Consider the following 24,318-nt stretch of genomic DNA (forward strand, 5'->3'; position numbering starts at 1 on the left):
GATCCCTGGGGAAATAGGGACTGGTTGTTAAACCAGTCTGGGAATTGCATCTCTGAGAGGGGAGTTGGGGGGGTCTCCGAACAACTCTGAGCACCCTGAACAAACTACAGTTCCCAGGATTCTTTGGGGGAAGAAGTGTTTGAAGGTGGTACGATGCTGCTTGAAATGTATATAGTGCAGACGGCCTTGTTTTAAAAATGTAAATTGCTATAAGAGAAAAAGCGAAACACATGAAGGAGGGGGGATGGGGGATGGGGGGGGAAACAGCAATAAAAGGGGAGCAAGAGAAATAATTTCAATAAAGCAAGCCAACTATATGGTCGGATATGTATCATCCCAGAACATCAAAAATATACTCCGTTGCTCTATAAACTTCTTTGGTTGTTGATGGTTATACATTCTTCTATAACGGGCGGTGAGGGGAAGAAACTCGGGGCCAGGGCTCAGATGAGGCCCTCCAGGGCTCAGATGAGGCCCTCCAGGGCTCTCTGAGTGGCCCTCAGAACTCTCTACAGGCCGCACCCCTCACTGGGCCTGCTTTGCCCCCTTGAGTGTTTTGGTTTTTTTGCCTGGCTGAGATGTGCCTTTGAACTCCGATCATGGCTATCGCTTGCCTGGATGGAGGACAGAGAGAGGGGTGTGTGTAGAAAGTAGCCAACTGTACAAAGGTAAAATTCACTTGTGTTGCTCTGCCAACCTTTGCCTCTGGCTTTGCCTGCCCCTGGCATGTGGCCCCTGGAACACTGCCCAGAAGGGAATGTGGCCCTCGGGCTAAAAGAAATTCCCCATCCCTGTTTGATAATATCACAATTTTAGATAGCAGAGCTATAGTCTGATCAAAGTTTAGATAGCTATAGTCTTGTATCTTAACTAGAGCTATTTGCCAACTGGCCACAATACGTATTCTAGGAGCAACCAGATGATTAATGGCCATTTCTAAATGGTCATCAAGGATTAAATCTTACATATCCTAATAGTAAGATCTTTGGATCTAACGGTAGTAAGTAACCGATCCTATCTCTGCTCAGATCTAGGATTTCGACTGAAAAGATTTGAGGCCACCAGCTTGGATGGCTTTAAAAGAAGATTGGACCAATTCATGGAGGACAGGGCTATCAATGGCTACTAGCCATGATGGCTGTGCTCTGCTACCCTAGTCAGAGGCAGCATGCTTCTGAAAACCAGTTGCCGGAAGCCTCAGGAGGGGAGAGTGTTTTTGCACTCGGGTCCTGCTTGCGGGCTTCCCCCAGGCACCTGGTTGGCCACTGTGAGAACAGGATGCTGGACCACATGGGCCACTGGCCTGATCCAGCAGGCTCTTCTTACGTTCTTACGAATTTTGGCTGCAGCTGTAATCCGAAAGATCTGGAGGGCATCAGGTTGGCAAAATCTGTTCTATACAGTCAAGTAAATTGGACTTGATCTCTATATCTGGCCTCTGTTGGGGAGCCTTTTGGCGTGAGGATTTGGCTTCTCTCTGGGCGCAGCGAGAAAAGGGGGAAACAACCAAGCCACTGTTTTGTCCAGAACAACCCCCCAAAATTCAGGCAGCAGTTGTAATTGTTGAAAAAAATATCTTTTTAGTCCAGCTGAGTTTCAGGCAGGTCAGCTCAGGACAACATTCCTTGGCTGTGCAAGGAAAGTTTGCAGCTGGGAGTCCTGTGTGGAGCTATTTGAAAAATGTGTTGACGATTCGGAACGTGGCATCCTACGATGTGGATGTTTTGCTCCAAAGGAGGAAGCAAAATAATGTTTGGCAGAGTAGACCTCTGACGCCAAGCAGCTCCGGGCAGCAGAGATCGTTTCCCCCCCTCCTCATCTGTTTTATCTTCACAACAACCCTACAGAGTGGGTTAGGCTGAGATAGAATCACTGGTCTGAGGTCATCCATTAACAAAGGTGGTGTCCAGGGATGTAGTCTTCTGGAGTCTCAGCGGGTCTTAAACCCCTTACTTTTTTGGAAGCAGGGTCCCAATGTCTCCAGCATCCTACAAGCCAATCGGAAGGAAAGGAGGTGAGTCAGCCCCTGAGAAGACTCTTCTCAGTAGCTCAGCATCCCTCCTTTCTTGCTTATTGGCTCCTAGGGACATCTGTTGTGGGAGAAGGCATTAACAAGGATCTCATTCTCAACATAGCAGCAAAAAGGGGTGGTGGTCACTGTGACGATCATGAAGGGATCCCACACTATTGGTGGTGGCTGTGTTTTGTAATTGGGGCCTAAGTCTTGGTCTGAGAGAGACATGCTCACCCCACTGCAGAAGGACAGAACCAGCCAATTGATCCATGACAGCACCCGTTCCTCTTGGCTAGGGGACTATTAGCCCTCTAGATGTGGGGCTCCAGCAGCCAGCAGGGCCAATGGTCGGGGACGATAGGAGTTGTACCCAGCCACGGTTGGAAGCTCCAACACAGGCCTCCCATCCCTGATTTTGAGCACTGTAGACAGTTGCTTTTGGGATTATGTTTCCTCTCTCTTTCTTGTGCCTGCAGTTCCCAGTAACCCCCACTCTCACCCCAAATTCTTGCAGCCTGCTGTAGTGTTTATGTTGCAGCCCATTTATACAAGCAAACACTGTGTGTGTCTCCTTGCGTAGGTGGGTGGGGTTGGAATAAAGGGCACGCAGAAAATCTGCGCCAGCAGATGGGGTCTGTTAGCTGCAGCAGAGTGCAATCGATGGGCACATGTTTCGGCGCATGAATTAAAGTATTTCTGTTCAGGCGAGCCTATCCAGACACATAGATGCTGATATGTTTTCATCTCTTCTTAGTTTACTGCTCCTGTATTTGTTTTTTTAAGAAATGTTTTTAATTACCTGGTTTTGATGCATCGTTTTAATGTTCCTTGCAAACTGCTTAGAGGTGGTGGTGTTTATTTTTCCACAATCTAGCGGTATATAAATATTGTTACATGAACTAAATAAAGTGTACCCCAGTGCAATCTGAGATGTGGGGGAATGGAACAAAAATGGGTGCAGCAGACCTCTCCCGGCCCCCCAACTTGCTGGCATTTGTTGAGTGTCTGACACTGTTGAGTGTCACCCTGTGTCCATCTTGCTTTTATGCTGTCTTAGCGCGCATGCCCTACACTGCACAAGACAAACACACCATGCATATCACGGACATGTGAAGCACGTTATATCTGTCAGTCCTAGGAGCGGTAGTCTGTTGATGCTGGGGATGGTAGCTCTGTGAGGGGTAAACGACAGTTCCCAGGATTTTGGGGGGGCATTAATGCGCTTTACATGCGCTTTCAATGTATGGTGCGCACGCAGCCAGGGTTTCTAAACCTGTCTTTGTCATGTCAGACTGCATGTGCAAAGGAGGAGCATCAGATGAGCCCTGCTGGATGAAGGTGACCTCTTATTGTTGCTGATAATAATATAGCACAATCAATCCAATAATATGGATATGAAGAGCCAGTGTGGTGTAGCGGTTAGAGTGTCAGACTGGGACCTGGGAGACCAGGGTTCAAAGCCCCATGTGGCAACAAAGCTCACTGGGTGACCTTGGGCCAGCTCACTGTCTCTCAGCTTAACCTACCTCACAGGGTTGTTGTGAGGATAAAATCAGGAAGGGGAGAACCATGTTTGTAAGCCACCTTGAGCTCCTTGGAGGAAAGGTGGGATATAAATTTAATAATAAATAAACTCTCTGCCCCAAGCAGCTTACAGAACCTGTGTGGCCCTCCAGTCATTGGCGGACTCCATCTCTCGTCAGCCACCATGATCAATGGTCAGGGATTATGGGGGCTGGAGTCTGCCAAATCTGGAGAGCCACAGGTTAGCCACTCGTGCAGTAGCAGGGGATGAGGGCTGAAGGATGGACCCTGACCGAAAAGGTCGGTTTTTTGGGGGGGGGGAATTGGAAGGAAGGGAGTCGGGGGGCATCCCATAGATACCCTGGAAGGCAGTTGGCTATCCAAGCCGTCCAAGAAGCAGCACACAAAGGCAGCACTCCTTCCTTGTTGTCCATCCTCCCACAGCCAGCAGCTGGTATTTAGAGGTAGACTGCCTCTGACCATGGAGGCTCTGTTTGTTTATTTATTAACTTTATGTTCCACCCTTCCTCCCAAGGGAGCCCAAGGCAGCAAACACACAAGCGATTAAACAGTAAAAAAAAAAAAAATTGAAACCATTTTTAGAAACAATCTTTGAAACAAGCTGGATAGCCAGCTGTCGGGAATGCTTTGATTTGGATTCCTGCATTGAGCAGGGGGTTGGACTTGATGGCCTTATAGGCCCCTTCCAACTCTACTATTCTATGATTCTATGAATTCCGATGCAGACTTGGATAAAGATCTTTGCTTCAAAGGCTTGTTGGAAGGTTTTCGGTAGGGACCAGAAAGAAAAAAGAGACGGAGCCTGCCTGATATTTAAGGGGAGGGAATTCCAAAAGGGCAGGTGCCACAACACGACAGTCCCGATTCCTATATTTAGCGATCATGGGACTATTTCAGAGTCCTCCTCGATAAAACCAAGGCTCATCTAGACTATCCAAATGTCTCATGGGACCCCCCCCCCTCCATCAAGTAGGGCATGGTGACAATCTCTCCCCGCCACCAACACATGTTATTCATCCTGCCTCTGAATACCGCCTTCTGTGTCCTGGAGCTGGTTGTGGCATTGTTGGCAAATGGTGCGCATCATCAGAGCCTACCATCTGTGGGAGGAATACGATTAGTTCGCCAGGATCCTGGCTTGTGTAACGATCCGACCACAAACCCACACAGGGCAGGATTCAACAAAACAACAGACTCTGGCAAAAGGAGCAATATGATGATTTTTCCCCCATCAACATGTAGTTCAGGGTTATAAGGAAAGGCAGTATTATTAATTGTTTTTATTCTTATTCTAGCAAAATGTCCATCATTATGATAAGAATATAAGAAGACATAATTGGAGAAGACATAATTCAGCTTCCTGCTTCTCACAGTGACCAATCAGAAGCCTCTGGGAAGCCCACAAGCGGGGCATAAACACCACTGCCCTTGCTATTGCTTGACTTCAGTGTCTGACAGTTGCAGGTATGCTGCCTCTGAAGTTACAATTGTACTTGTTGCCTGCTTTCCCCAGCGAAAGGCCTTACGAAAGGTATTAAAACCCGGGTTGGGAATCTCAGGCCAAATGTGGCCCTCCGGACTTCTCTATCCGGCCCTCGGGACTCGCATCAGGCCACATTCCCCTCGCTGACCCTGTTTCATACCTGAATGCTTTATCCGAGCTGGAAATATGCCCTTGACCTCTGATCATGAATGGAGGGGAGTGTGAGTGCGTGTAGAAGCTAGCCTGGCTAAACCTGACACTCCTTGCTCTTCCCGCTTTTGCTTTGGTGACAGGTAGGTACGTAGGTAGGTAGATGTATCTCTATATATAATAGAGACAATTATAATACATATATAGGTTGTGTGTGTGATATTATTATTATTATTAATTAAATCTATATCCTGCCCTTTCTCCCAGCAAGACCCCATGGCGACAAAGAAAACAGGAAGGTATAGATATATAGATAGGACCTTCCTCTTTCAACAAGCCTTTTTAGGTAGATGCCGTATCCCAGTCTGCATCTGTATTGGAATTGGTTTTTTAAGAGGTTTTGTTTTTAAGATGGTTTTAGTGCTCTTGTCATCTGCTTGCTGTCCTGGGCTCCCTTTGGGAGGAAGGCTAATGCTGATAATAATAATAATAATAATAATAATAATAATAATAATAATAATAGTCATGTGAGTGATGGATATGTGCTAGATAGTTATAGAGATAGATGAAGATAGAGTGAGAAGTGTAGAAATAGGATGCATGTGTGTGGTGGATAGGTGATAGTTTGGACAGAAAGAGTGTCCATATCTATATACACACATAGGGGTGTGTGTGTGTGTGTGTGTGTGTGTGTGTGTGTGTGTGTGTGTGTGAGACAGACAGATAGAGATAGGATGTGTGTGTGCTAGATATGTGATAGTTTGCACAGAGAGTGTGTCTATATCTAGATATAGTGTGTGTGTGTGTGATAGATAGATAGATAGATAGATAGATAGATAGATAGATAGATAGATAGATAGATAGATAGATAATGTATGTGTGCTAGGTATGTGATAGTCTGGACAGAGAGAGTGTGTGTCAATATCTATATACACATGGGTGTGATATCGATCAGATAGAGATAGGATGTGTGTGATATGTGATAGTTATATAGATGTATATATATAGAGAGAGGATGTGTGTGTTAGATATGTGTGTGTATATATATATATATTCAGAGAGAATATCTGTGTGTGTGGAGAGAGCAAGGATGTGTGTGTGACGGATAGATAGATGGTATCTGTAGGATGTGTGTCGGATATGTGATAGAGACAGTTAACGAGATAGGATTGTGTGCAAATAATCTGGAGAGGATGTGTGCGCACATAGCTACATATGAATATGGGGGAGAGAGGATGTGTGTGTGATGGATGGATAGATATTCAGAGGATGTGGATGGATGGATGGATGGATAGATGGACAGGGTGTGCGTAGAGAGGGGATGTTTGTGTGATGGACAGCCAATGTCTACATCTCCCTCGAGGACGCGTGTCTTGGCTATGTGACACTTGCAGAGGCTGGGTGGTGTGCGGGCGTGTATGAATAAAAAGAGGAAGTGTGCGCGCGACAGGCCCCCCAGACGTGCGCGTGCGTGCGTGTTCGCGGGTGTTAACCCTTCGTTCCCGCCCTTCTCCTCGCGCTGAGGGCGGGCGAGCCGGAGGGGAGAGACGCGGCCTTGCTGCCTCCCCCGCCCGCCCCTCGCCTCCTCCTCCGGCGGAGGAAGGCCGGGCCGAGCTGGGCGGGAAGCATGGCGGAGTCCGGCGGGGCCGAAGGTTTCGCCGCCGAGCGGCCTCCCCCGTCCAGCCGGGCCGCCGCCAGCAGCGGCAGCAGCAGCAGCGGCGCCAGGAGCAGGTGAACCCGCCGCACGTTCCTCTTCTGTTCGCCCCCCGACTCTACCACGGGGGAGGGGAAAGAGAGTTTCTAATCTCCCCACCCCCAAAAAGTTGCCCCGCCCCCCATTTCCTCGCCCCATGGCATGGCACCCCCGGGGGGCCTCCCCCTCGCCCCAGCGCGGCCCACCCCCTGCAGCTGCCCCCCTGGTACATCCCCCCATAAGGCCCTTTCTACCCCAGAGTTGCCTTTCCCTACGGAATTCACCCCTCTTTCTCCCCCCATGCCATGTTCCTCTCCCCATAAGGGCCCTCCCCATGGGCGCTCTCCCCTTTCTCTCTCCACCCCCCATAATTGCCCCCTTTCTCCCCCATGCAGTTGCCCCTTATGCCCCCCCAGGGTCATTTCTGCTACTGTTTTCCCTGCAGCCTCTCTCTCTGTGCCCCATATTATTATTATGATTATTGTTGTTATTGCACCATCAAAGGTACATAAAATGCCATTGAAACCTCACCCCACTAGAAGAGCCCTTTCCCATCCATACCCCCCCAAAATTGCCCCCATTTCACTGCCCCCTATGCCAGTAATCTCCCCAGCCCCCAGTGACAGCCTCCCTGAATATCACCCCCCCATATTTGCCTTCATCGCCCCTCCTGCCCTCTCCCCATAATTGCTCTCTCTTTCTCCATCCCCTTCAAATCTGCCTTGGTGTCCCCCCATAGTTGTCCCTTGCTCTTCTAAGACCCCCTCTCTGTCTGTCTGTCTGTCTGTCTGTCTGTCTGTCTATCTATCTATCTATCTATCTATCTATCTATCTATCTATCTATCTATCTATCTATCTATCTATCCCCTTGGCATGTATTCCCCATAACTGACAATCCCCATTATTCACCACCCCTATTTACATTCTCCCCTATTTTCACCCTCTTCCCTTCCCGTCTTGGTTCTTCTAAGTTCCCTTCCTCTCATATTCTCCCCCCCACAACCTTTCCCTCTCGGTCCTCCCTCCCAGTCACTCCGCTGTCTAACCTCATCTATCGCTCCCTGGGTTGCCCCCATTTTCTCAAGTCTCCCCATTGCTTCCTATGTGTCCCTAGAGGAAGGGCCATAGGTCTGGGCAAACCAAGCCTTCGTTCAAGAACCATGAGGACTAGAATCCCGCTTTTGTTTTGTATGCTGTAGCCCAGTGGGTGGGGCCCCTGCTTTGTGGGCACAAGGCCCCAGGTCCAATCCTTGGCATCATATCCTGATAGGGATGGACAGGACTCTCTGCCTGAAACCTGGGAAACCAGTGGCTGCCAGTCAGTGTTGACAATACAGAGCTAGATGGACCAACGGTCTTGTCTCGGTATAAAGCAGCGCCCTTTGTTCCTGTGGAGTGCACCCTCTGTAGCGGCCCCCTTGTCCATGCCTAGGATGTGTGGGTCTCTCCCTGTCACCCCCCTGGCCTGATATTTCATCCCCTAGACTTTAGTGGACCAAATTGAAGGAGCGTCTGCGGATCTCACTTACGGGGTTAGTTTGGGGATGGGAACTGAAGGTGGGCAGGGGGTCCACTGTCCTAATTGGTATTCCTCAAACTTCCCATCGCTAATTTCTACAACACCCCCCCAAAATTGACCCCCTTCACACATCTGTTAACACCTGCTGTTGCATGATGTGTGTTGCTTGCATACATTTTTTAAAATGTTAGCATCCGGAATGAGCCGCAGGGGCAGGATGCATAGACACGAATGAAATAACTAGATCTCTTTCTGTGTGTATGTGTGGTTTAATTGCCCCCTTTGTTTGCTTGGAGCCTTTGGGACAATCATTTAATTTTCACATTACCATCTCGCCTTTCCTCCGGGCTGATCAGAGCGGCGTACGTAACTCGCTCCCTGCCCGCTTTGATCCACGCAACAACCTTGCGAGGTGAGGCGAGCGCTACAGCCCTTCCCTGCAGCTCAGGGCCAGAGTGTCTGCTTTGAGTGCAGAAGGGCCCAGGCTCAGTCCCCAATGGCACCTCGGGGTAGGAGGGCCCTGCCTGTGACCCCAGACAGCTGCTGAAGAACGTAAGAAAATCGCCTTCTGGATCAGGCCAGAGCATCTGGTCCTCCTCACAGCAGCTTCCGATTTTGCTTCTAGCGGACGTTCACATGTGCAGCCCAAACCTGCGCATGGTTGGAATCGTCGGAAAGCCGCCTTCATGCACGTCGGGCTGTTTGCCTGTCTAGCGTGGCGACTCTGTTCCGACGAGTACGTAGGAAGCTTCCTTACGAGGAGTCAGGCCCTTGGACCATCTAGCTCAGAGGTTCCCAGACTGTGGTCCGTGGGCCACCAGAGGCCCATGAGCTTCATTCAGACGCTCTGCGGCATGGCCACATTAGCTACTCGTGTCCGTTTCTCATCGCGTGTTTATTGCTTTTATTTCTTACGCTGTGTTTTCCTGGCACCGGCCACGGCGCCTTCCAATTTCTTCAACAAATCATTAAGTGGGCCACGTAATTGGAAAACAGCGTGGGAGCCACGGGTCTAGTTCATTGACAGGCAGCAGGTGTTGTGCCCACTGAGCTATGGCCCTCCCCTCAAAAATAAAGTAAAACCCCGGCCCTCATCATTCTAAAGGAAGGTTTGATTTAAATTGGAAGCTGCCTTAGAAGAAGTCAGACCATTGATCTGTTTTGGTTCAGGCAGGGAGTCTCTCTCAGGCTTACCTGGAGATGTCATTGGGGATTGAGCCTGGGGCGTTCTGCATGCAAAGCAGCTGCTCTGCCAATGAGCTGTAGCCACATGTTGGGGGTTCAAAGGGACTTCCTTCCGCATGGATGTGTGTGTTTGTGTAGAGTTGCAGCCTCAGTGCCTTGTCACCCAGGCGCAGTGCGATCCCTTTGCTGAAATTTTGTTGGTAGCAGATGGACAAGCAGGGCTTTGAATCTATGGGCCTTGTATTTAGGTTCAAAACCGCTGTCCCAGCTTTGCGCTGACCCAAACTGGGTGTGATTTTGGATTTGTGTACTGCTAGGTTTCCCCCCCCCCCATGTTTTCAAAGGAACGGCATCCACCATATTCTGCCAACGTGAGATCTTTTTGCACCAAGCACAGCCTAATAAAACCTGTGCGCTGGCCCTCTCCCACGTTCCCTGTCTCCAGCGTTTGATAATCTGAGGTAGATTGCTCCTGTTCCTGGAGGTTTATCATGGCTAATCGAGTCCAGCCTTTGTCAATCTGGCGCCCTTTGTTGGACTAGTTGCCATCTTTTCATCTTTTGGCTATGCTGGCTGGGGCTGATGCGGAACTGTAGTCCAAAATATGTGGAGGGCGCCCGTTTGGGTAAGCTGTGTTTGTCATGGGTGGCGGGACCTATCCTGGCATATCAGATTTTGGAGCTGAGGTGGGATGGGCAGAAACCAGATCACTGGCCGATTTCTGGTGGTCAACTTGCACTTCTTGCTTATCTTGCAAAGAGTGCTGGAGCAAGTCATTTCTTATACCGCTAAGCGAGAGGGAAGATTTGGAATTGTTCATCGCAGATTGGTGAAGCCATAACTGAGGACACTGCCATCTTTCTTCATAAATTTAAAGCGTGTCGGTGGACAGGCCTTTAAAACAACCCAAATGAGACTTCAAAGTTTGAAGCCCACCACTGGGCCGCTCAGAGAGCCTTTTCTGGTTTAACAATCTCCACTTGCTATGCGCTTGTTCAAACGAGGCGCTGCGGTCTCGCCTGGTACGGTGGCGAAGTGTAAAAGAGCCAAATAGTTTCCGTAACCATGACTACCTCCAGTTTATCTGAAGGAGGCTGGCTGTATTATATGTATATATGCTTTAAAATTTTTATTTTAAGGGTCCTAAATGCCGTTTTAGAAGCGGGAAATGTGCCTTTGGTGCAGGCATGAAACTGGAGGCATTAAGTGAGGAGCATTGCATTCTCCCTTTATTTTCTGGTTTGTGTGTATGGGATAAAGTTTCAGACTCCCCGCCCCCTTCTCCTGTTGTTGCTGCGCAAGCAGTCGTGTAATGGCAAATTCAGAAGTTCAGCGTGCCTCCATAATAGTCATAGCCACACTCCTTCTCTCTTTTTTTTTACTGCTGGTTGAGAATGAGATCACATTAATGCCTCTCCCACAACAACAGACGTCTCTAGAAGCCAATAAGCATGAAAGGGGAGAGTGTTAGCTACTGAGAAGAGCCTTCGCAGTGCCTGACTCATCACCTTTCACCCTGATTGGCTCCAATCAGCAGGAAAGGACATGGGAGCATGATAGAAGACTCTTCTCAGTGGCTAACACACTCCCCTTTCATGCTGATTGGCTCATAGGATATTGGAGATATAGGGACCCTGCTCCCGAAAAAGTAAAGGGTCTAAGACCCCCCCGAGACCTCAGACGACTACACCCCTGTGTGCAAGACTGGCGTGAATCTAGTGCCTCAGCGCTTGATAGGAAATTGATAATGCTCTCGGAGCGGGGTTATTAAATTGATCTCAGTAGACACTGAGTTCATAGCTATCTCACCTTTACACTTGTTTTAGGGTTTGTGTAAGTTGCTCTGAGTTCCCCTTTTCTGGGGACAAGAGGGGCAGTTACAATAATACCACCACCCTATCAGGTAGGCTAGCTCTACCAAAATCTTAGCCTGTGGATGGTCAGACTTGCACACGACCCATGGAGGAGAAGGGGATGAAGGGCTACTAGCCACGATGGCTCTGCTGTGCCCCATAGCTAGAGGCAGTATCCTTCTGCATACCCTTTGCTGGAAACCGCAGGAGGGGAGAGTTGCTCTTGTGCTGAAGCCCTGCTTTTGGGCTTCCCATCAGGCACCAAACCATCTCCAGCAGGTGGCCCCCGGCAGGTTACCCCTGAGGGAATGTGGCCCTCAAGGTTTCCCCCCATGCTGAGTTAAAACAATCCAAAGACACGTGGTGGATATTTACCTTAAATTCACCAGAAAAGAGAGAGTCAACGGGGGCCTCCTAGCAGAGGAAGGTTCTTCAGGCTTGTTTTCAGGATTGCAAGAAGACAGCCAACGCAAAGGGCTTTGAATGTGCAGGCACATCTAAATGCGGATTGCAGTGACAGGGCAAAGGGGTGGAGAGCCACTCTCTGCATCCAAGTCCTGGTCCTGTGGGCTAACCAGGGGCATCTCACCTTGATGCTGTCATAATGGCTGCCTCAGCCCAGGTCAAAGGGGCACGTGGAACCCACTGGCATCAGCCGGTGGCTGCACCTTGGCTTGCCGTGACTCATGGTGCCTAATGCCACTCTCGGACTGATCAGGTGCATGTCCTCGCGGGAGACTTGACCGTTACACCAAGTGGCTGGATTGCAAAAGGGAACAGCTGCAGCTTCTTGTTCTGTGATGTGTCGGTGGTGATGATGATGATTGAATTTATATCCCACCCTTCCTCCCGAAGGTGTGAGGATGTTGGACCATGACTCGGGAGACCAGGGTTCCAATCCACCCTCAGCCACAAAGCCGGGTGACCTTGGGGCCCAGTCGCTGTCTCTTAGCCTCACCTACCTCACAGGGTTGTTGTTGTGAGGGTCAAATGGGGAGGGGGAGAGCCACATACACCACCGTTGAGCAGTCAGTTAATAAATAATAAGTTCATTTGGGAACACGGTGTCAGACCACTGGCCCGCCTGTGTAGAAGATTTTTGGGATTCTCCGTATGTGGTCCCGCAAGGGTCACTTCTGCCCCCTTTGTTGTTTAACGTCTACATGAAACCACTGTGCGGGTTAATGTGGAGTTTTGGAGTCGGTTGTCATTGGCACGCTGATGACATGCAGCTCAGTTTCTCCTTTGCATCTTCCACAGATGAGGCAGGTGTGCTGAATCGGGGTTTGGTAGCGATAATGGGCTGGGTGAGGGCCAGTAAACTGAAGCTTAATCCAGACGCAACTGAGGTGCCGTTGGCAGGTGGTTCCTCTCACCGGCCGAGTGGGTGCGGTCTGCTCTAGGTGGGGTCACAGCCCCTCTGAAGGAGCAGGTGCTCGTAGTTTAGAGGTTCTCCTGGGTCCACTGCTGTCGCTTGAGGCAGCTGCGACCCTATTTGGACAAGGCCAACTTGGCTGCAGTAATCTATGGCCTGGTAACCTCAAGGCTGGATTATCGCAATGTGCTTTATGTCTGGCTGCCTTTGAAAACGGTTCAGAGGCTTCAATTTATGCAGCTGCCTGATCATTGACAGGTTCAAAGTGAGCAGCGCTTGTAACCCCAATCCTGTTCTGGTTACACTGCCTGCCTGCATGCTTCCGGGCCCAATTCAAAGTGCCGCTTTTGACCCATGAAGTTCTTTATGGCTCAGAAACCCCAATCAGTTTCACCCTAGGAAAGCCAAGGCACAGGCTTGAAAGTTTGTCCATAGCAAAGCAAAGACACAGGCCCGTCAGTTTCACCTTAAAGCAAAGGCAGGGGCTTGTCAGTTTATTGATAGCAAAGCAAAGGCTCAGGCTGGTCAGTTTCAGTCTAAGAAAGCAAAGGCACAGGCTTGAAAGTTTATCCAAAGGAAAGCAAAGCTGGTCAGTTTCACCTTTAAAAAAGCATTCCTTGAAATGAGTTTCCTTCCCCTGGGGGATTTCTTAGCTGAGGTATTACTTTTACTGTCATAAATAACTTAAAAGAAAGCAGAGAACGGCAAACAGTTTTGCAGGAAAGCGTGGGACCTCAATAGGCACCCCAGTTAACATGACCCACCAGTTGGTAGGGAATCTGGACAGTGGCGGCGGGGTAGGAATAAGTAGCCTTCAGCAGTGATTTAAAAGAGAAGGTTAGCTAAAAGAAGTTGCATCTCTTTTATCAAAATAACTTGAAGCTGTAGGGTTCTCCCCCCCCCCGGTTCAAAAGGTGCCTTCTGCATTGGTTGAAAGGCATCTTTTCTTCACCTCCTTTGCGGCAGCTATGAGTAAACTGCTGGTGGAGCTCTGTATGCGCCATGCACAGGCAAAGAATTGTCAAGGTTTCCCTTTGTGCTCTCCCCCCCCAGCCTGCCATCTATGCTTCTCCCTGACTACAGGAGCACAAAGAATGGCATTGCAAAGCACAGAAAGCACTAAAATGTGGTTTTTTAAAACAACACACCATTATTTCACTCTTTGCATCGTGACTGGTTCTTCCAAACTCCCCTCAACAACACATTCACCCAACCGCAAAATTCTTGTTTTCATATATTTTTTTCTCCCTCAAGGAGGCTGCGAGGAGGTCTTTTAATTTTGAAGTGCAGAATATACAGTGTTCCTCTGAACCAGGCAACTCTTTATTTTTGAAAATCATGCTAGAAAAACAATGTACTTGCCTTTCTGCCGTCGCTGGCTTTCGGCCTCATAAAGCCACAGTCTCATGAAAACCCCAAACAAGTGCAATAAAAATAGGAATTAGATAAAAATCAGCAAGCGTGCAACATATCTTCTCCCTCCTGGGAAGGAAGGGCAGTACATAGATTTAATAAATAATAATAACTAGTGGCAAAAGGAGAAGTGAGGAGAGAGTTGATGCTCTTGCACTCAGGTTGCCCTTGGAGGCTGGCCATCGGGGCATGAGGGTGGCCTCTGTGAGGACAGGATGCTGGACTTAGATGGGCACACCTTGGCCTGATCCATCTGCTGTGGGGTGCTTCTGAGGTTCTTAAATAGCCAGGAACTGACAGGGCGATCTGAGAAGGGCCCCAGCTGAGCGGCTGAAGCATCATGCTTTGCAGTCCCTGGCAGCATGTCTAGATAGGGGAGGGAAAAGGCTCTTTTTCTGAAAACCTGGAGAGCCACTGCCAGTCAGTGAAGACAGTACTGAGCTAGATGGACTCAGTGTAAGTCAGTTTATTTATTTTATTTAAAAAATTTCTATCCCGCCCTTCTACCCTATAATAGGGCACTGAGGGCGGCTTACAAAAATAAAATCAAACACGTACATAATATTGTAAACAGTAAAATCACAAAAACATTAAGATAAATTTAAAATCCAATTAAAATACATAAAATAATATATATATATATATAAAGTACACACACACACATATATACTAAAGGTAAAATTTAATGCAGAAAGCATAAATTCAGTGTCAGGCTCTACCTTCAATCCCTCCCAAAGGCTCTCTGGAACAAGTTTCCTATGTTGCTGTGAGAGAACACACACAGAGCAAATCAGTGGTTGATGGTGCCCATTTGGGACTGGTAAGGCAGGACGCAGGGAGACCAACAGTAGGTGGAGCCAGAGGCAATGATAGGCAGAGCCAATTCTAGTTTTGTCCAGGGTTGATGAAAATCAATTGATCTTTTTTAAAAATCAAAAACTATTTTTATTTAAATCTGTTTTTTAAAAAAATTAAATCTGATTTTAAAAATTTATATCAGATCTCAACATTTTCTTAAAAACAATTAGTAAACAAAAGAGCAAAGATCTCATCATGAACACTAATTATACAACTTCTAATTATATTCTATGAATATGTGAACAGCAGTTTGTGGAGATGGGAGATAACCTGATCGGTCCTATTCTGCAGGTATATGAAGTGCTCCCCTCCCTCCCCTCTATAACTGCAAAGATAGAGAGGGTCAATTTGGGCAGATAGTGTAGATCTGGAGGAGGCCACTGAAGTGGTAACCCAGCTCTTAACAGCAGCAGTTTCTTCTGCAGGTGTAAAGAGATTTTTTTCTTCCTTTGGACTAATTCGTTCTAAATTGAGAAATAAGTTAGGAACTGAAAAAGCAAGAAGGCTTGCATTTCTCTTCCAGACAATGAACATGAAAGGTGAAAAAGATGTCTGAGTTTCTCATATTGACTTGGTTGAAATGGCTAAAATTCTATTTTTTAAATAAACTTTACATTTATTTAAAAAGTGCAATAGTTAACCATTCAAAAATCCATGGGTGCATTTTGTTAATGTTGTTTGTTGGAGAAGGAAACTAACCAGAAGAATAAACAGCCTTATTAGTACAATTTAAAAGCCTGTTTGGTGTTGGTGATTCTGGCAGATCATGACAAAAATATCATGACTGATTGAACAGCTGGAGCTGGTTCATCTCCTGAATGACTTCACAAATGCATTCTGCTGTAGCACTAAAATGACCAAATTATCATCCCATTTTTTTTGATGAAAATTAATCTGGAAACAATTCAGAATAATTGCTTAGTGTGTACCTACCTTCTAATGAAACCCACATCTCAGAAGATGTAAGGTTATATTAATAATGTACTTCTGTTAAAAAAAAGACAATTAAGTAGATTCTTCCTTGCTAGTGAGATAAACTGTGATTTAAATCATTGCAATCGAGTCCTCCAGAGAAGCGATTTAAATCAGTTTGATTCCAATCACATCAACCCTGGTTTTGCCCCCATCTGCTTCCTCCTCTCTGTTGAGTTCTACAAGGGCAGCACTGAAGAGGAGGAAGAACATAAGAATATAAGTAAGAAAAAATGTGGGGGGGGCAAGGGTTGGCCAAGGGCAGGCTGAGGTTGGAGGGGTGGGACCTTACTCGCCAGCAAACCATATTTTAACCAATGGAAGAGGGCAAACTTTGCCTAGAATATAAAGACAAACGTGCTGGATGGATCTCCTCAAGAATGGAAGAAGAGCTCCGGAGAGGCGATAACGAGGACGGCGTCGCCGCAAACAAATGACCCTGCAGGTTTAACTGCGAAGGTTCTGCGGGTGCTCAATACTGGCAGAAGCTCAGAGCCCGCCAAGCTCTGTGGGGTTTGCAAAGCTCTGTGGGTTTGTTGCCACCACGGCCAAATACGGTTGAAGCAAAAATGCGCTGGGGCTGATGGGAGCTGGCTTCCGAAGGTTGGCAAAGGCGGCATTAGGAGTTACTGGCTGGCTGTTTGGGAGTTTCTCATTGAGGGCATCTGCTCAGCGACTGTGGGGAAATGGGATCGGACGAGATGGGCCTTCGTGGGCTTAACATTACTATTTGTAAGGCCCTGATAGCCACTTTCAGACCAGCAATTCAAAATCTCTATGATCTCTCTCTCTCTCCCCCCCCCAAAAACCCCCTCCCCCTTGTAGCATGGCCGACAAGAACAGCACCTTGAAATGCACTTTCTCTGCCCCAGGCCACAGCGCTTCACTCCTGCATGGCTTGGCCTCCCTCCGGGCTCAGGCCCAGCTGCTCGACGTCATCCTCACCATCAACAACGAGGTGTTTCAGGTTCACAAAGTTGTTCTGGCTGCGTGCAGCGATTACTTCAGGTGAGAGCCCCCTCCAACACCACATGTCAAATGAGTTGATTTTTCTTTTATCTGCTTTTTTCACTGTCCAACTTTCACATCCATACACAGAGATCGGGAATACCATGGTCTGAATGATCCTGACTTTAGTGTTCAGTGACACATCTTTGCATTTGAGGACCTTTTCTAGTTCTCTCACAGCTGCCCTCCCCAGTCCTAGCCTGCTTCTGATTTCTTGACTATTGTCTCCATTTTGGTTAATGATTGTGCCGAGGCATTGAGAATCCTTGACAAGTTCAAGGTCCTCATTGTCCACTGTAAAGTTACATAAATCTTCTGTTGTCATTGCTTTAGTCTTCTTGACGTTCAGCTGTAGTCCTGCTGTTGTGCTTTCCTCTTGAACTTTCATCAGCATTCGTTTCAAAACATTACTGGTTTCTGCTAGTAGTATGGTATCGTCTGCATATCTTAAATTATTTCCCCCTCCAATTTTCACACCTCCTTCATCTTGGTCCAGTCCTGCTTTCCATGAGGCTGGCACAAGCCCAAGTAGTAGGTGCTTTCTCCTGTAAACTATGGGATTCGTCCGCACAGTGATGGCTGCCAATTTGGATGGCTTTAAAAGAGTATTAGACAATTTCATGGAGGAGAGGAGGCCATCAGTGGCTAGTAGCTCTCCCTCCACTGTCGGAGGCAGGATGTTTCTGATGGGAATGGACTGCCTTCAAGTCGATCTCGACTTATGGCCACCCTAGGAATGGGGTTTTCCTGGTAAGCGGCATTCAGAGGGGGTTCCCCATTGCCTCCCTCTGAGGCTGAGAGGCAGTGACTGGCCCAAGGGCACCCAGTGAGATTCATGGCTGGGGGCGGGGATTTGAACCCTGATCTCCCAGGTTGTAGTCCAGCACCTTAACTATGGTTTTAACAATGGAGCATGGTTGGATCATAGAGCATGGTTTAACTATGGTTTTAACGATGGAGTGTGGTTTAATGATGGAAAGGCGGCATACCAAGAAATTATGATCATGATGAACAAACAGGCTTTCAACTTGGGAATGCAGGGGTGGAAAACCCTCTGGAGATTTTTTTGGGAGGGGAAAGGGGGGGTGGACTTTCCCTCTGACCATGCAGAGGAACGCAAGTCATGATTCATGGATTGTGAAAAATGGGGGGGGGATAAGGCATGAGGAAGGAGGGGTGAAGAAAAGGTGGAAAATCATGCCTTTGCATTCCATTGTTATGTGAGCTTCATGGATATGTGGGGATTCGAACCCTGGTCTCCCAGGTCAGTGTCCATCCCCTTAAGCAGTACACCACATGCTGCTGTGAATCTCAAGAGAGGAGAGTTGCTCTTGCGCTCAGGTCCTACTTGCAGGCTTCTTCCCATAATGGGCATCTGGCTGGCCACTGTGAGGACAGGATGGTGGACTAGGTGGGCCACTGGCCTGATCCAGCAGGCTCTCCTGACGTTCTTGTGCCTCCACTTCCCACCCCGTGCGTGGCAATGACAAGACTCTTCCTTTGACCTTTTCCTTCCTGCAGCCGCTAGCCTTAACGCCTGCCTTGTTTCGTGCCTACCTTCCGAGATATGGTGTGTGTGTGTGTGTTTGACTGGTGTCTGTTTCCTTAGTAACATCAACCCCCAGAGGTTTATTGCTTTCCCTAACAGGTGAGTGATTAACGGAGGCAGATGATCTTCCCGCAGACGCTAATGGCTCTGTTTGAATCTGTCCACCACATGCTGGCCTTTACAGGTTGCAGCCTTGAATTGCTGCAAGGGCTTCTTCAGCAAATCGGGGTGTTGAGGAGGGCTGTCCTTGGGAAGAATCAGTAGCACAGTCTTCCTTTTTTTTATTTTTGGACTTGGCTTTGATTTCCGATTGAGGGCAAGGAGAAGGTGCCACTGAAAAGCTCTTGGCATCTTTTTCTGTAATCTGAATTTCAGGCCTACGAAAGCATCTTATCAGCAAGAACAAAACACGCACACACACCAGGATAATTTGATGATTCTTCTCCTGACTTTCAGCTTGCCTTTGTTGATATGAAGCGTTTCTCCCCCCACACAATGACGAAGCAGCTTGAGCTATGTTGACAGCATAATGCAAAACGTTTTCATTTGTTGTCTTTGACGAACTGCAGCCGTTGAGTGGCTTAGCTGGTCAGTGGTTTATAGCGAGTGTACTCTGTGCTTAGATTTCCTGCTATAAAAGTGACCTAGATCTGGGCACAGCTGGGAACAAGGAGCCGCAAATTCCCTTCTTCCCCCGGTCCCTTTTTGTTAATCAGTTCCCTTTTTGTTTACATGGCAGCCTGTCTGTCTGGCTCTCTGTTTGTCTATTCTGACGGACAACAGGTCAGGAGGATGCTTGTGCAAATTTATTTCCCCTGTTATCTATCCATAATAGATCATTTTTGGGATTGCTTTACCCCCATAATGTGCCCACGCGGCCGCTTCAGTCTATGGAGCTGGCACTCTCACAGGCCCCACGCAATACTTGTTCTGCACTTGCAGTGCGGCAACACTTACACTTTGGAACTCCCTGCCTAGTGACACCAGGCAGGCGCCTTCGCTGTACATTTTTCAACACCTGCTTAAAACATTTTTGTTTAGGCAAGCCAGTCTAGACGTGTAGAAGTTGATGGATGTTTTAATATCTCTTTAGCTCACTTGAGTTTAATTACCTTGTGAATGTTTTTAAAGACCTGCTTTTCACTGTCTTTTATTGATAATTTTAATGGCTTTTTTGGAAACCACTTAGAGGTTTGTTTGTTTTTTAATTACAATCCAGTGGAATATAAATTTCGTTAAATGAATTGGGAGGAGCCGGGATCTCTCATCTTGTGAGCTTTGCTGGAGGCAGAGAGTCAGCATTCGGAACGGCAAGCTTCTAGCCTAGGCTGTCCTTGAAGGAGGTGCTGACTGTGCTTCTCCCAGAAACTATTCTAGGTCTGACAGTTTGACTCAGGAGAGAAGTGGGCCACCCTCTATCACCTGCTCTCTCCAAGATCTGCCAGGTAGCATTTTCTTGCGTGCCCAGCAGTAGCAGGGAAGAAAGGGGCATAGCTCAGAGCACCTGTCTTGCATGCAGAAAGCCCGTTTCCAACCCCAATGGCATCCCCAGGCGTTTGTTTATTAAATTTATATCCCTCCCCTTCCTCCTGAAGGTGCCCAGGACACCAAACCGAAACAAAACAATTTAACGGCAACTGAAAGAAAAGCATTCGATAAACAGTTTTAAAAACATTCTAAAACATAGTTATAGTTTTAAAAATATTCTAAAGCACAGTTGCAGTTTAAAAACATTCTGAACCACACCCTTTAGAAACATTCTTCTGTGCATTGATCTCCAGGTTCCTAGGAATGGTCTCCTTCAGCCATCGAATGCCTGGGTAAACAGGTAGGGCTGGGAGAGCCCCCTGCCTGAAACCCTGGGGAGCCACTGCTGCCAGTCAGTGCAAACAGCACTGAGCTAGATGGACCAGTGATCTGACCCAATATAAGGCATCTTCCTCGGTTCCTGTGTTTATCAGGGAGAGAACTCTTTTCGGTCTCTCTACGAGACCTCTGGAAAATGGGTCACAGCCAACAAGCAGATATTGTGGACTACACAGAGGGAGAGTGCAGCTCAGTGGGTAGCGCCTCCCTGGCAGAGACCTGTGTAGAAACTTTTGCTCTGCAACTTACATCACACTTCCCTCCACGTGATGAATATCCCTCTTACCTAGTATACTAGTGTATTTATCATTTGTTGATTTGAGGCAAATTCTGTATCGCCTTTCTTGTTCAACGTTCAAGGCAGCTTAGGGCAGAAAACTGAAATGAGTCAGTCCATGAAAGATAGCAACAAGCTAGTCAAAAAAGACAGATGGCAGATAAAAAGAAAAACCGTCACAGCGATTCCAGGAATCCTAAATGTGTTGCCAACGATTTCAGGGAGCCAGAAAACTGCAAGCAAGTCGACAATCCAGATGTTGGCCAGAACAGAAGGATCCTCGCAAGGCCATGAAAGACCGCCGGGGAAGGGTCAAGGCGGATTTCCCTCGGGGCAGCCACAGGGCAGGCCCTTAAAGCCGATCCGTTAAAAGGAGAAAGTTTTGTTGACAAAAAATGTCTTGTGTTAACGGCTAGGAATTGTGAGACTCAACTATTCTCTCTTGGTTTTCATTTTATTTTTATTTTTTAGGGCCATGTTTACTGGTGGGATGAGGGAAGCCAGCCAAGACGTGATTGAGCTCAAAGGCGTCTCCGCCAAGGGTTTGAAGCACATCATAGAGTTTGCATACAGTGCCGAAGTGACCCTTGACCTCGACTGCATCCAGGACGTGCTTGGGGCGGCCGTCTTCCTGCAGATGGTGCCGGTGGTGGAGCTGTGCGAGGAGTTCCTCAAGTCCGCCATGAGCGTTGAGACTTGCCTCAACATCGGGCAGATGGCCACCACGTTCAGCCTGGCCTCCTTGAAGGAGTCAGTGGACACTTTCACCTTCCGGCACTTCCTGCAGATTTCCGAGGAAGAGGACTTTCTCCACCTGTCCTTGGAACGCCTCGTCTTCTTCCTCCAGAGCAACAGGCTCAAGAGCTGCAGCGAGATCGACCTCTTCCGGGCTGCCATCCGCTGGCTGCAGTACGACCCAGCACGCCGCAGCAATGCCAGCCAGGTCCTCTGCCACATCCGCTTCCCGCTCATGAAATCCTCCGAGCTGGTCGACAACGTCCAGACCTTGGACATCATGGTGGAGGACGTTTTGTGCCGGCAGTACCTCTTGGAAGCCTTCAACTACCAGATCTTGCCTTTCCGGCAGCACGAGATGCAGTCGCCCCGAACCGCCATCCGCTCGGACGTTCTTTCCCTTATCACGTTCGGCGGCACCCCGTACACGGACAATGACAGGACCGTGAGCGGCAAAGCCTACTACCTGCCAGACAGCAGCATGCGGCAGTTCAAGGAGCTGACGGAAATGGAGGTTGGGAGCAGCCACACATGCGTGGCCGTGCTGGACAACTTTGTCTACGTCGTTGGGGGGCAGCACCTTCAGTACCGCAGCGGCGAGGGGGCGGTCGATGTCTGCTACCGTTACGACCCACACTTGAACCAGTGGCTGCGCATTCAGGCCATGCTGGAGAGCAGGATCCAGTTCCAGCTGAACGTCTTGCATGGCATGGTCTACGCCACGGGGGGGAGGAACCGCTCCGGCAGCTTGGCATCCGTGGAGAAGTACTGCCCCAAAACCAATGAGTGGAGCTACGTTTGCTCCCTCAAGCGCAGGACGTGGGGTCATGCTGGGGCCACGGTGGGAGGCAAGCTGTATATATCGGGGGGGTATGGGATATCGGTCGAAGACAAAAAGGCTTTGCATTGCTATGATCCTGTTGTGGACCAGTGGGAGTTCAAGGCCCCCATGAACGAGCCCCGGGTCCTGCATGCAATGGTCAGTGCCAATAACAGGATATATGCCCTGGGAGGCCGCATGGACCACGTTGACCGCTGCTTCGATGTCCTGGCGGTGGAGTATTATGTCCCAGAAACCAACCAGTGGACGACGGTCAGCCCCATGCGGGCGGGACAATCCGAGGCCGGCTGTTGCTTGCTAGAGCAGAAGATCTACATCGTAGGGGGTTACAACTGGCACCTGAACAACGTCACTAGCATCGTGCAGGTGTACAACACCGAGACGGACAAGTGGGAGAGAGACCTGCATTTCCCGGAATCCTTTGCCGGCGTTGCTTGCGTGCCGGTCATTCTCCCGCAGACCACGGCCCGGAGGTGACCGTTCTTGAAAGCTCTTTGGGAACGTTGCATGCCGTCAGAGTAGCATATTCTCCCCTGCCTTGTTATGCAAAATAAAACGTTTGCTTTTCTTTGCCTGCGTCAGGCAAGCAAGTCCCTTCTGCCTGATTCCTCTCATCTTCCTTCACGTTCCAGCAACACGTGTCTTGTCCCAGCTGAATGTTGTAAGGAAGAATGGCCTGGGATGGGGGGGGGGGTCTCTTGTGAAATGGGATGAGTGTTGCTCCCCCATAGTCCCCTAACAATGTCCTGGCTTGCAGCATTTTTATTATTATTATTATAATATTTCAAACAGAAGCTCCTTTTTTCTTCAGTTTTATAAACCGTGGAGAGTTTAACTGGACTCCAGAGCTTCAATACGTGCAATTGTTGTTGCCTCTGGACACAGAAAAACAAAACAGGAAAATTCAGGAAGGTCCAGAACTTCTCAAAAGAAGAGTGAGCCAGTGAGGGGAACTCTACGGAGATGAAAATTGTGTGATCTCATGCAGGCGCCTGCTCAATTCACCCCCCCCCCGAGAAAGCACATTATAAACGCATGTACGTCGCACACCTGGGTTTTTTTTGTCTTGGAAACTCTTCTTATAATTTATTGCATTTGTATCCTGTCGAAGGAGCTCTGGATGGTGGTGATGGGGACTATGAGCAGTCTGCCTCTCTGAAGGCTTTGGACCGTGGCAGGATGCAATGGGCTGGATCCAGCCCTTGACACCTTTTCATCTGGCTACGCGGCCTTCCTTGCTTGGGTCTCCCTCCTTGTCTCAGTTCTACACGGGCTGCTTCCGCCTGCGGTGGGCTGTCACAGCACTCTGTCCGTTCTCAGTTTCTGGGTCAGCTGCAAAGAGGGTCCTACGGAAGGAGTTTCTCTACCTTTGCCACCAGCCGGTGCCGGTGGAGAGTCAAAGCAGTCTGTCCCCACTCTGGCATCCCGTTCTTGTTTCCGCGATGGCTGAGGATTAGAGGGGTGTAGTCATCCGGGGTCACAGAGGATCGTAGGCCCCTTATTTTGGGGGGAGCAGGATCCCAGCCAGGTCCCTATGTATGTGTTACCCACTGAGAAGAGTCCTTGTCCTTTCGTGCTGGTTGGACCCAATCGGAGTGAAAGGAGGTGAATCAGCTGCTGAGAAGACTCTTCTCAGTAGCTAACACACAGCCTTCCCTTTCATGCTGACTGGCTCCCGAGGATGTCTGTTGTAGTGGAGCGTGGAAGACGACAGGGAGAGCAAGGAAGAGGAGGGAAAGTGGAAGGGGGCATGGCTGTAAGGGGTGCACCCGTGACTACCATGGAGGGACCCTGCACTTCTGAATTAGCCATCACGCCCCTGCTGAGGAAGAAGCCCCTCCCTCAACCAGCACGGGTGTTGGGTACATAGGCTGGAAAGAGAGAAGGGCTTTGTCTTGCTCAGTGCCAGCATGTGACCCTTGTCAGATTATCCCTGAAAGAATGAGCCCCTTGACAGAGGAAGAGGGGAAACTTCCCCTACA

At 48.7% G+C, this 24,318-nt stretch overlaps 1 protein-coding gene across 1 annotated transcript; it reads left to right on the forward strand.

Annotated features, from left to right (window-relative positions):
• The first annotated feature begins 6,632 nt into the window (after positions 1-6,632).
• On the forward strand, positions 6,633-22,941 carry KLHL26 (kelch like family member 26). The gene is made up of 3 exons (XM_061601669.1): positions 6,633-6,923; positions 16,886-17,068; positions 21,232-22,941. Exons 1-3 carry the CDS (start codon positions 6,820-6,822, stop codon positions 22,811-22,813), a joined length of 1,869 nt encoding a protein of 622 aa, XP_061457653.1. The 5' UTR covers positions 6,633-6,819; the 3' UTR covers positions 22,814-22,941.
• The last annotated feature ends 1,377 nt before the right edge of the window (positions 22,942-24,318 follow it).

This window comes from Rhineura floridana, chromosome 18 (genome assembly GCF_030035675.1).
Source record: "Rhineura floridana isolate rRhiFlo1 chromosome 18, rRhiFlo1.hap2, whole genome shotgun sequence".
Classification (NCBI taxonomy): domain Eukaryota; kingdom Metazoa; phylum Chordata; class Lepidosauria; order Squamata; family Rhineuridae; genus Rhineura; species Rhineura floridana.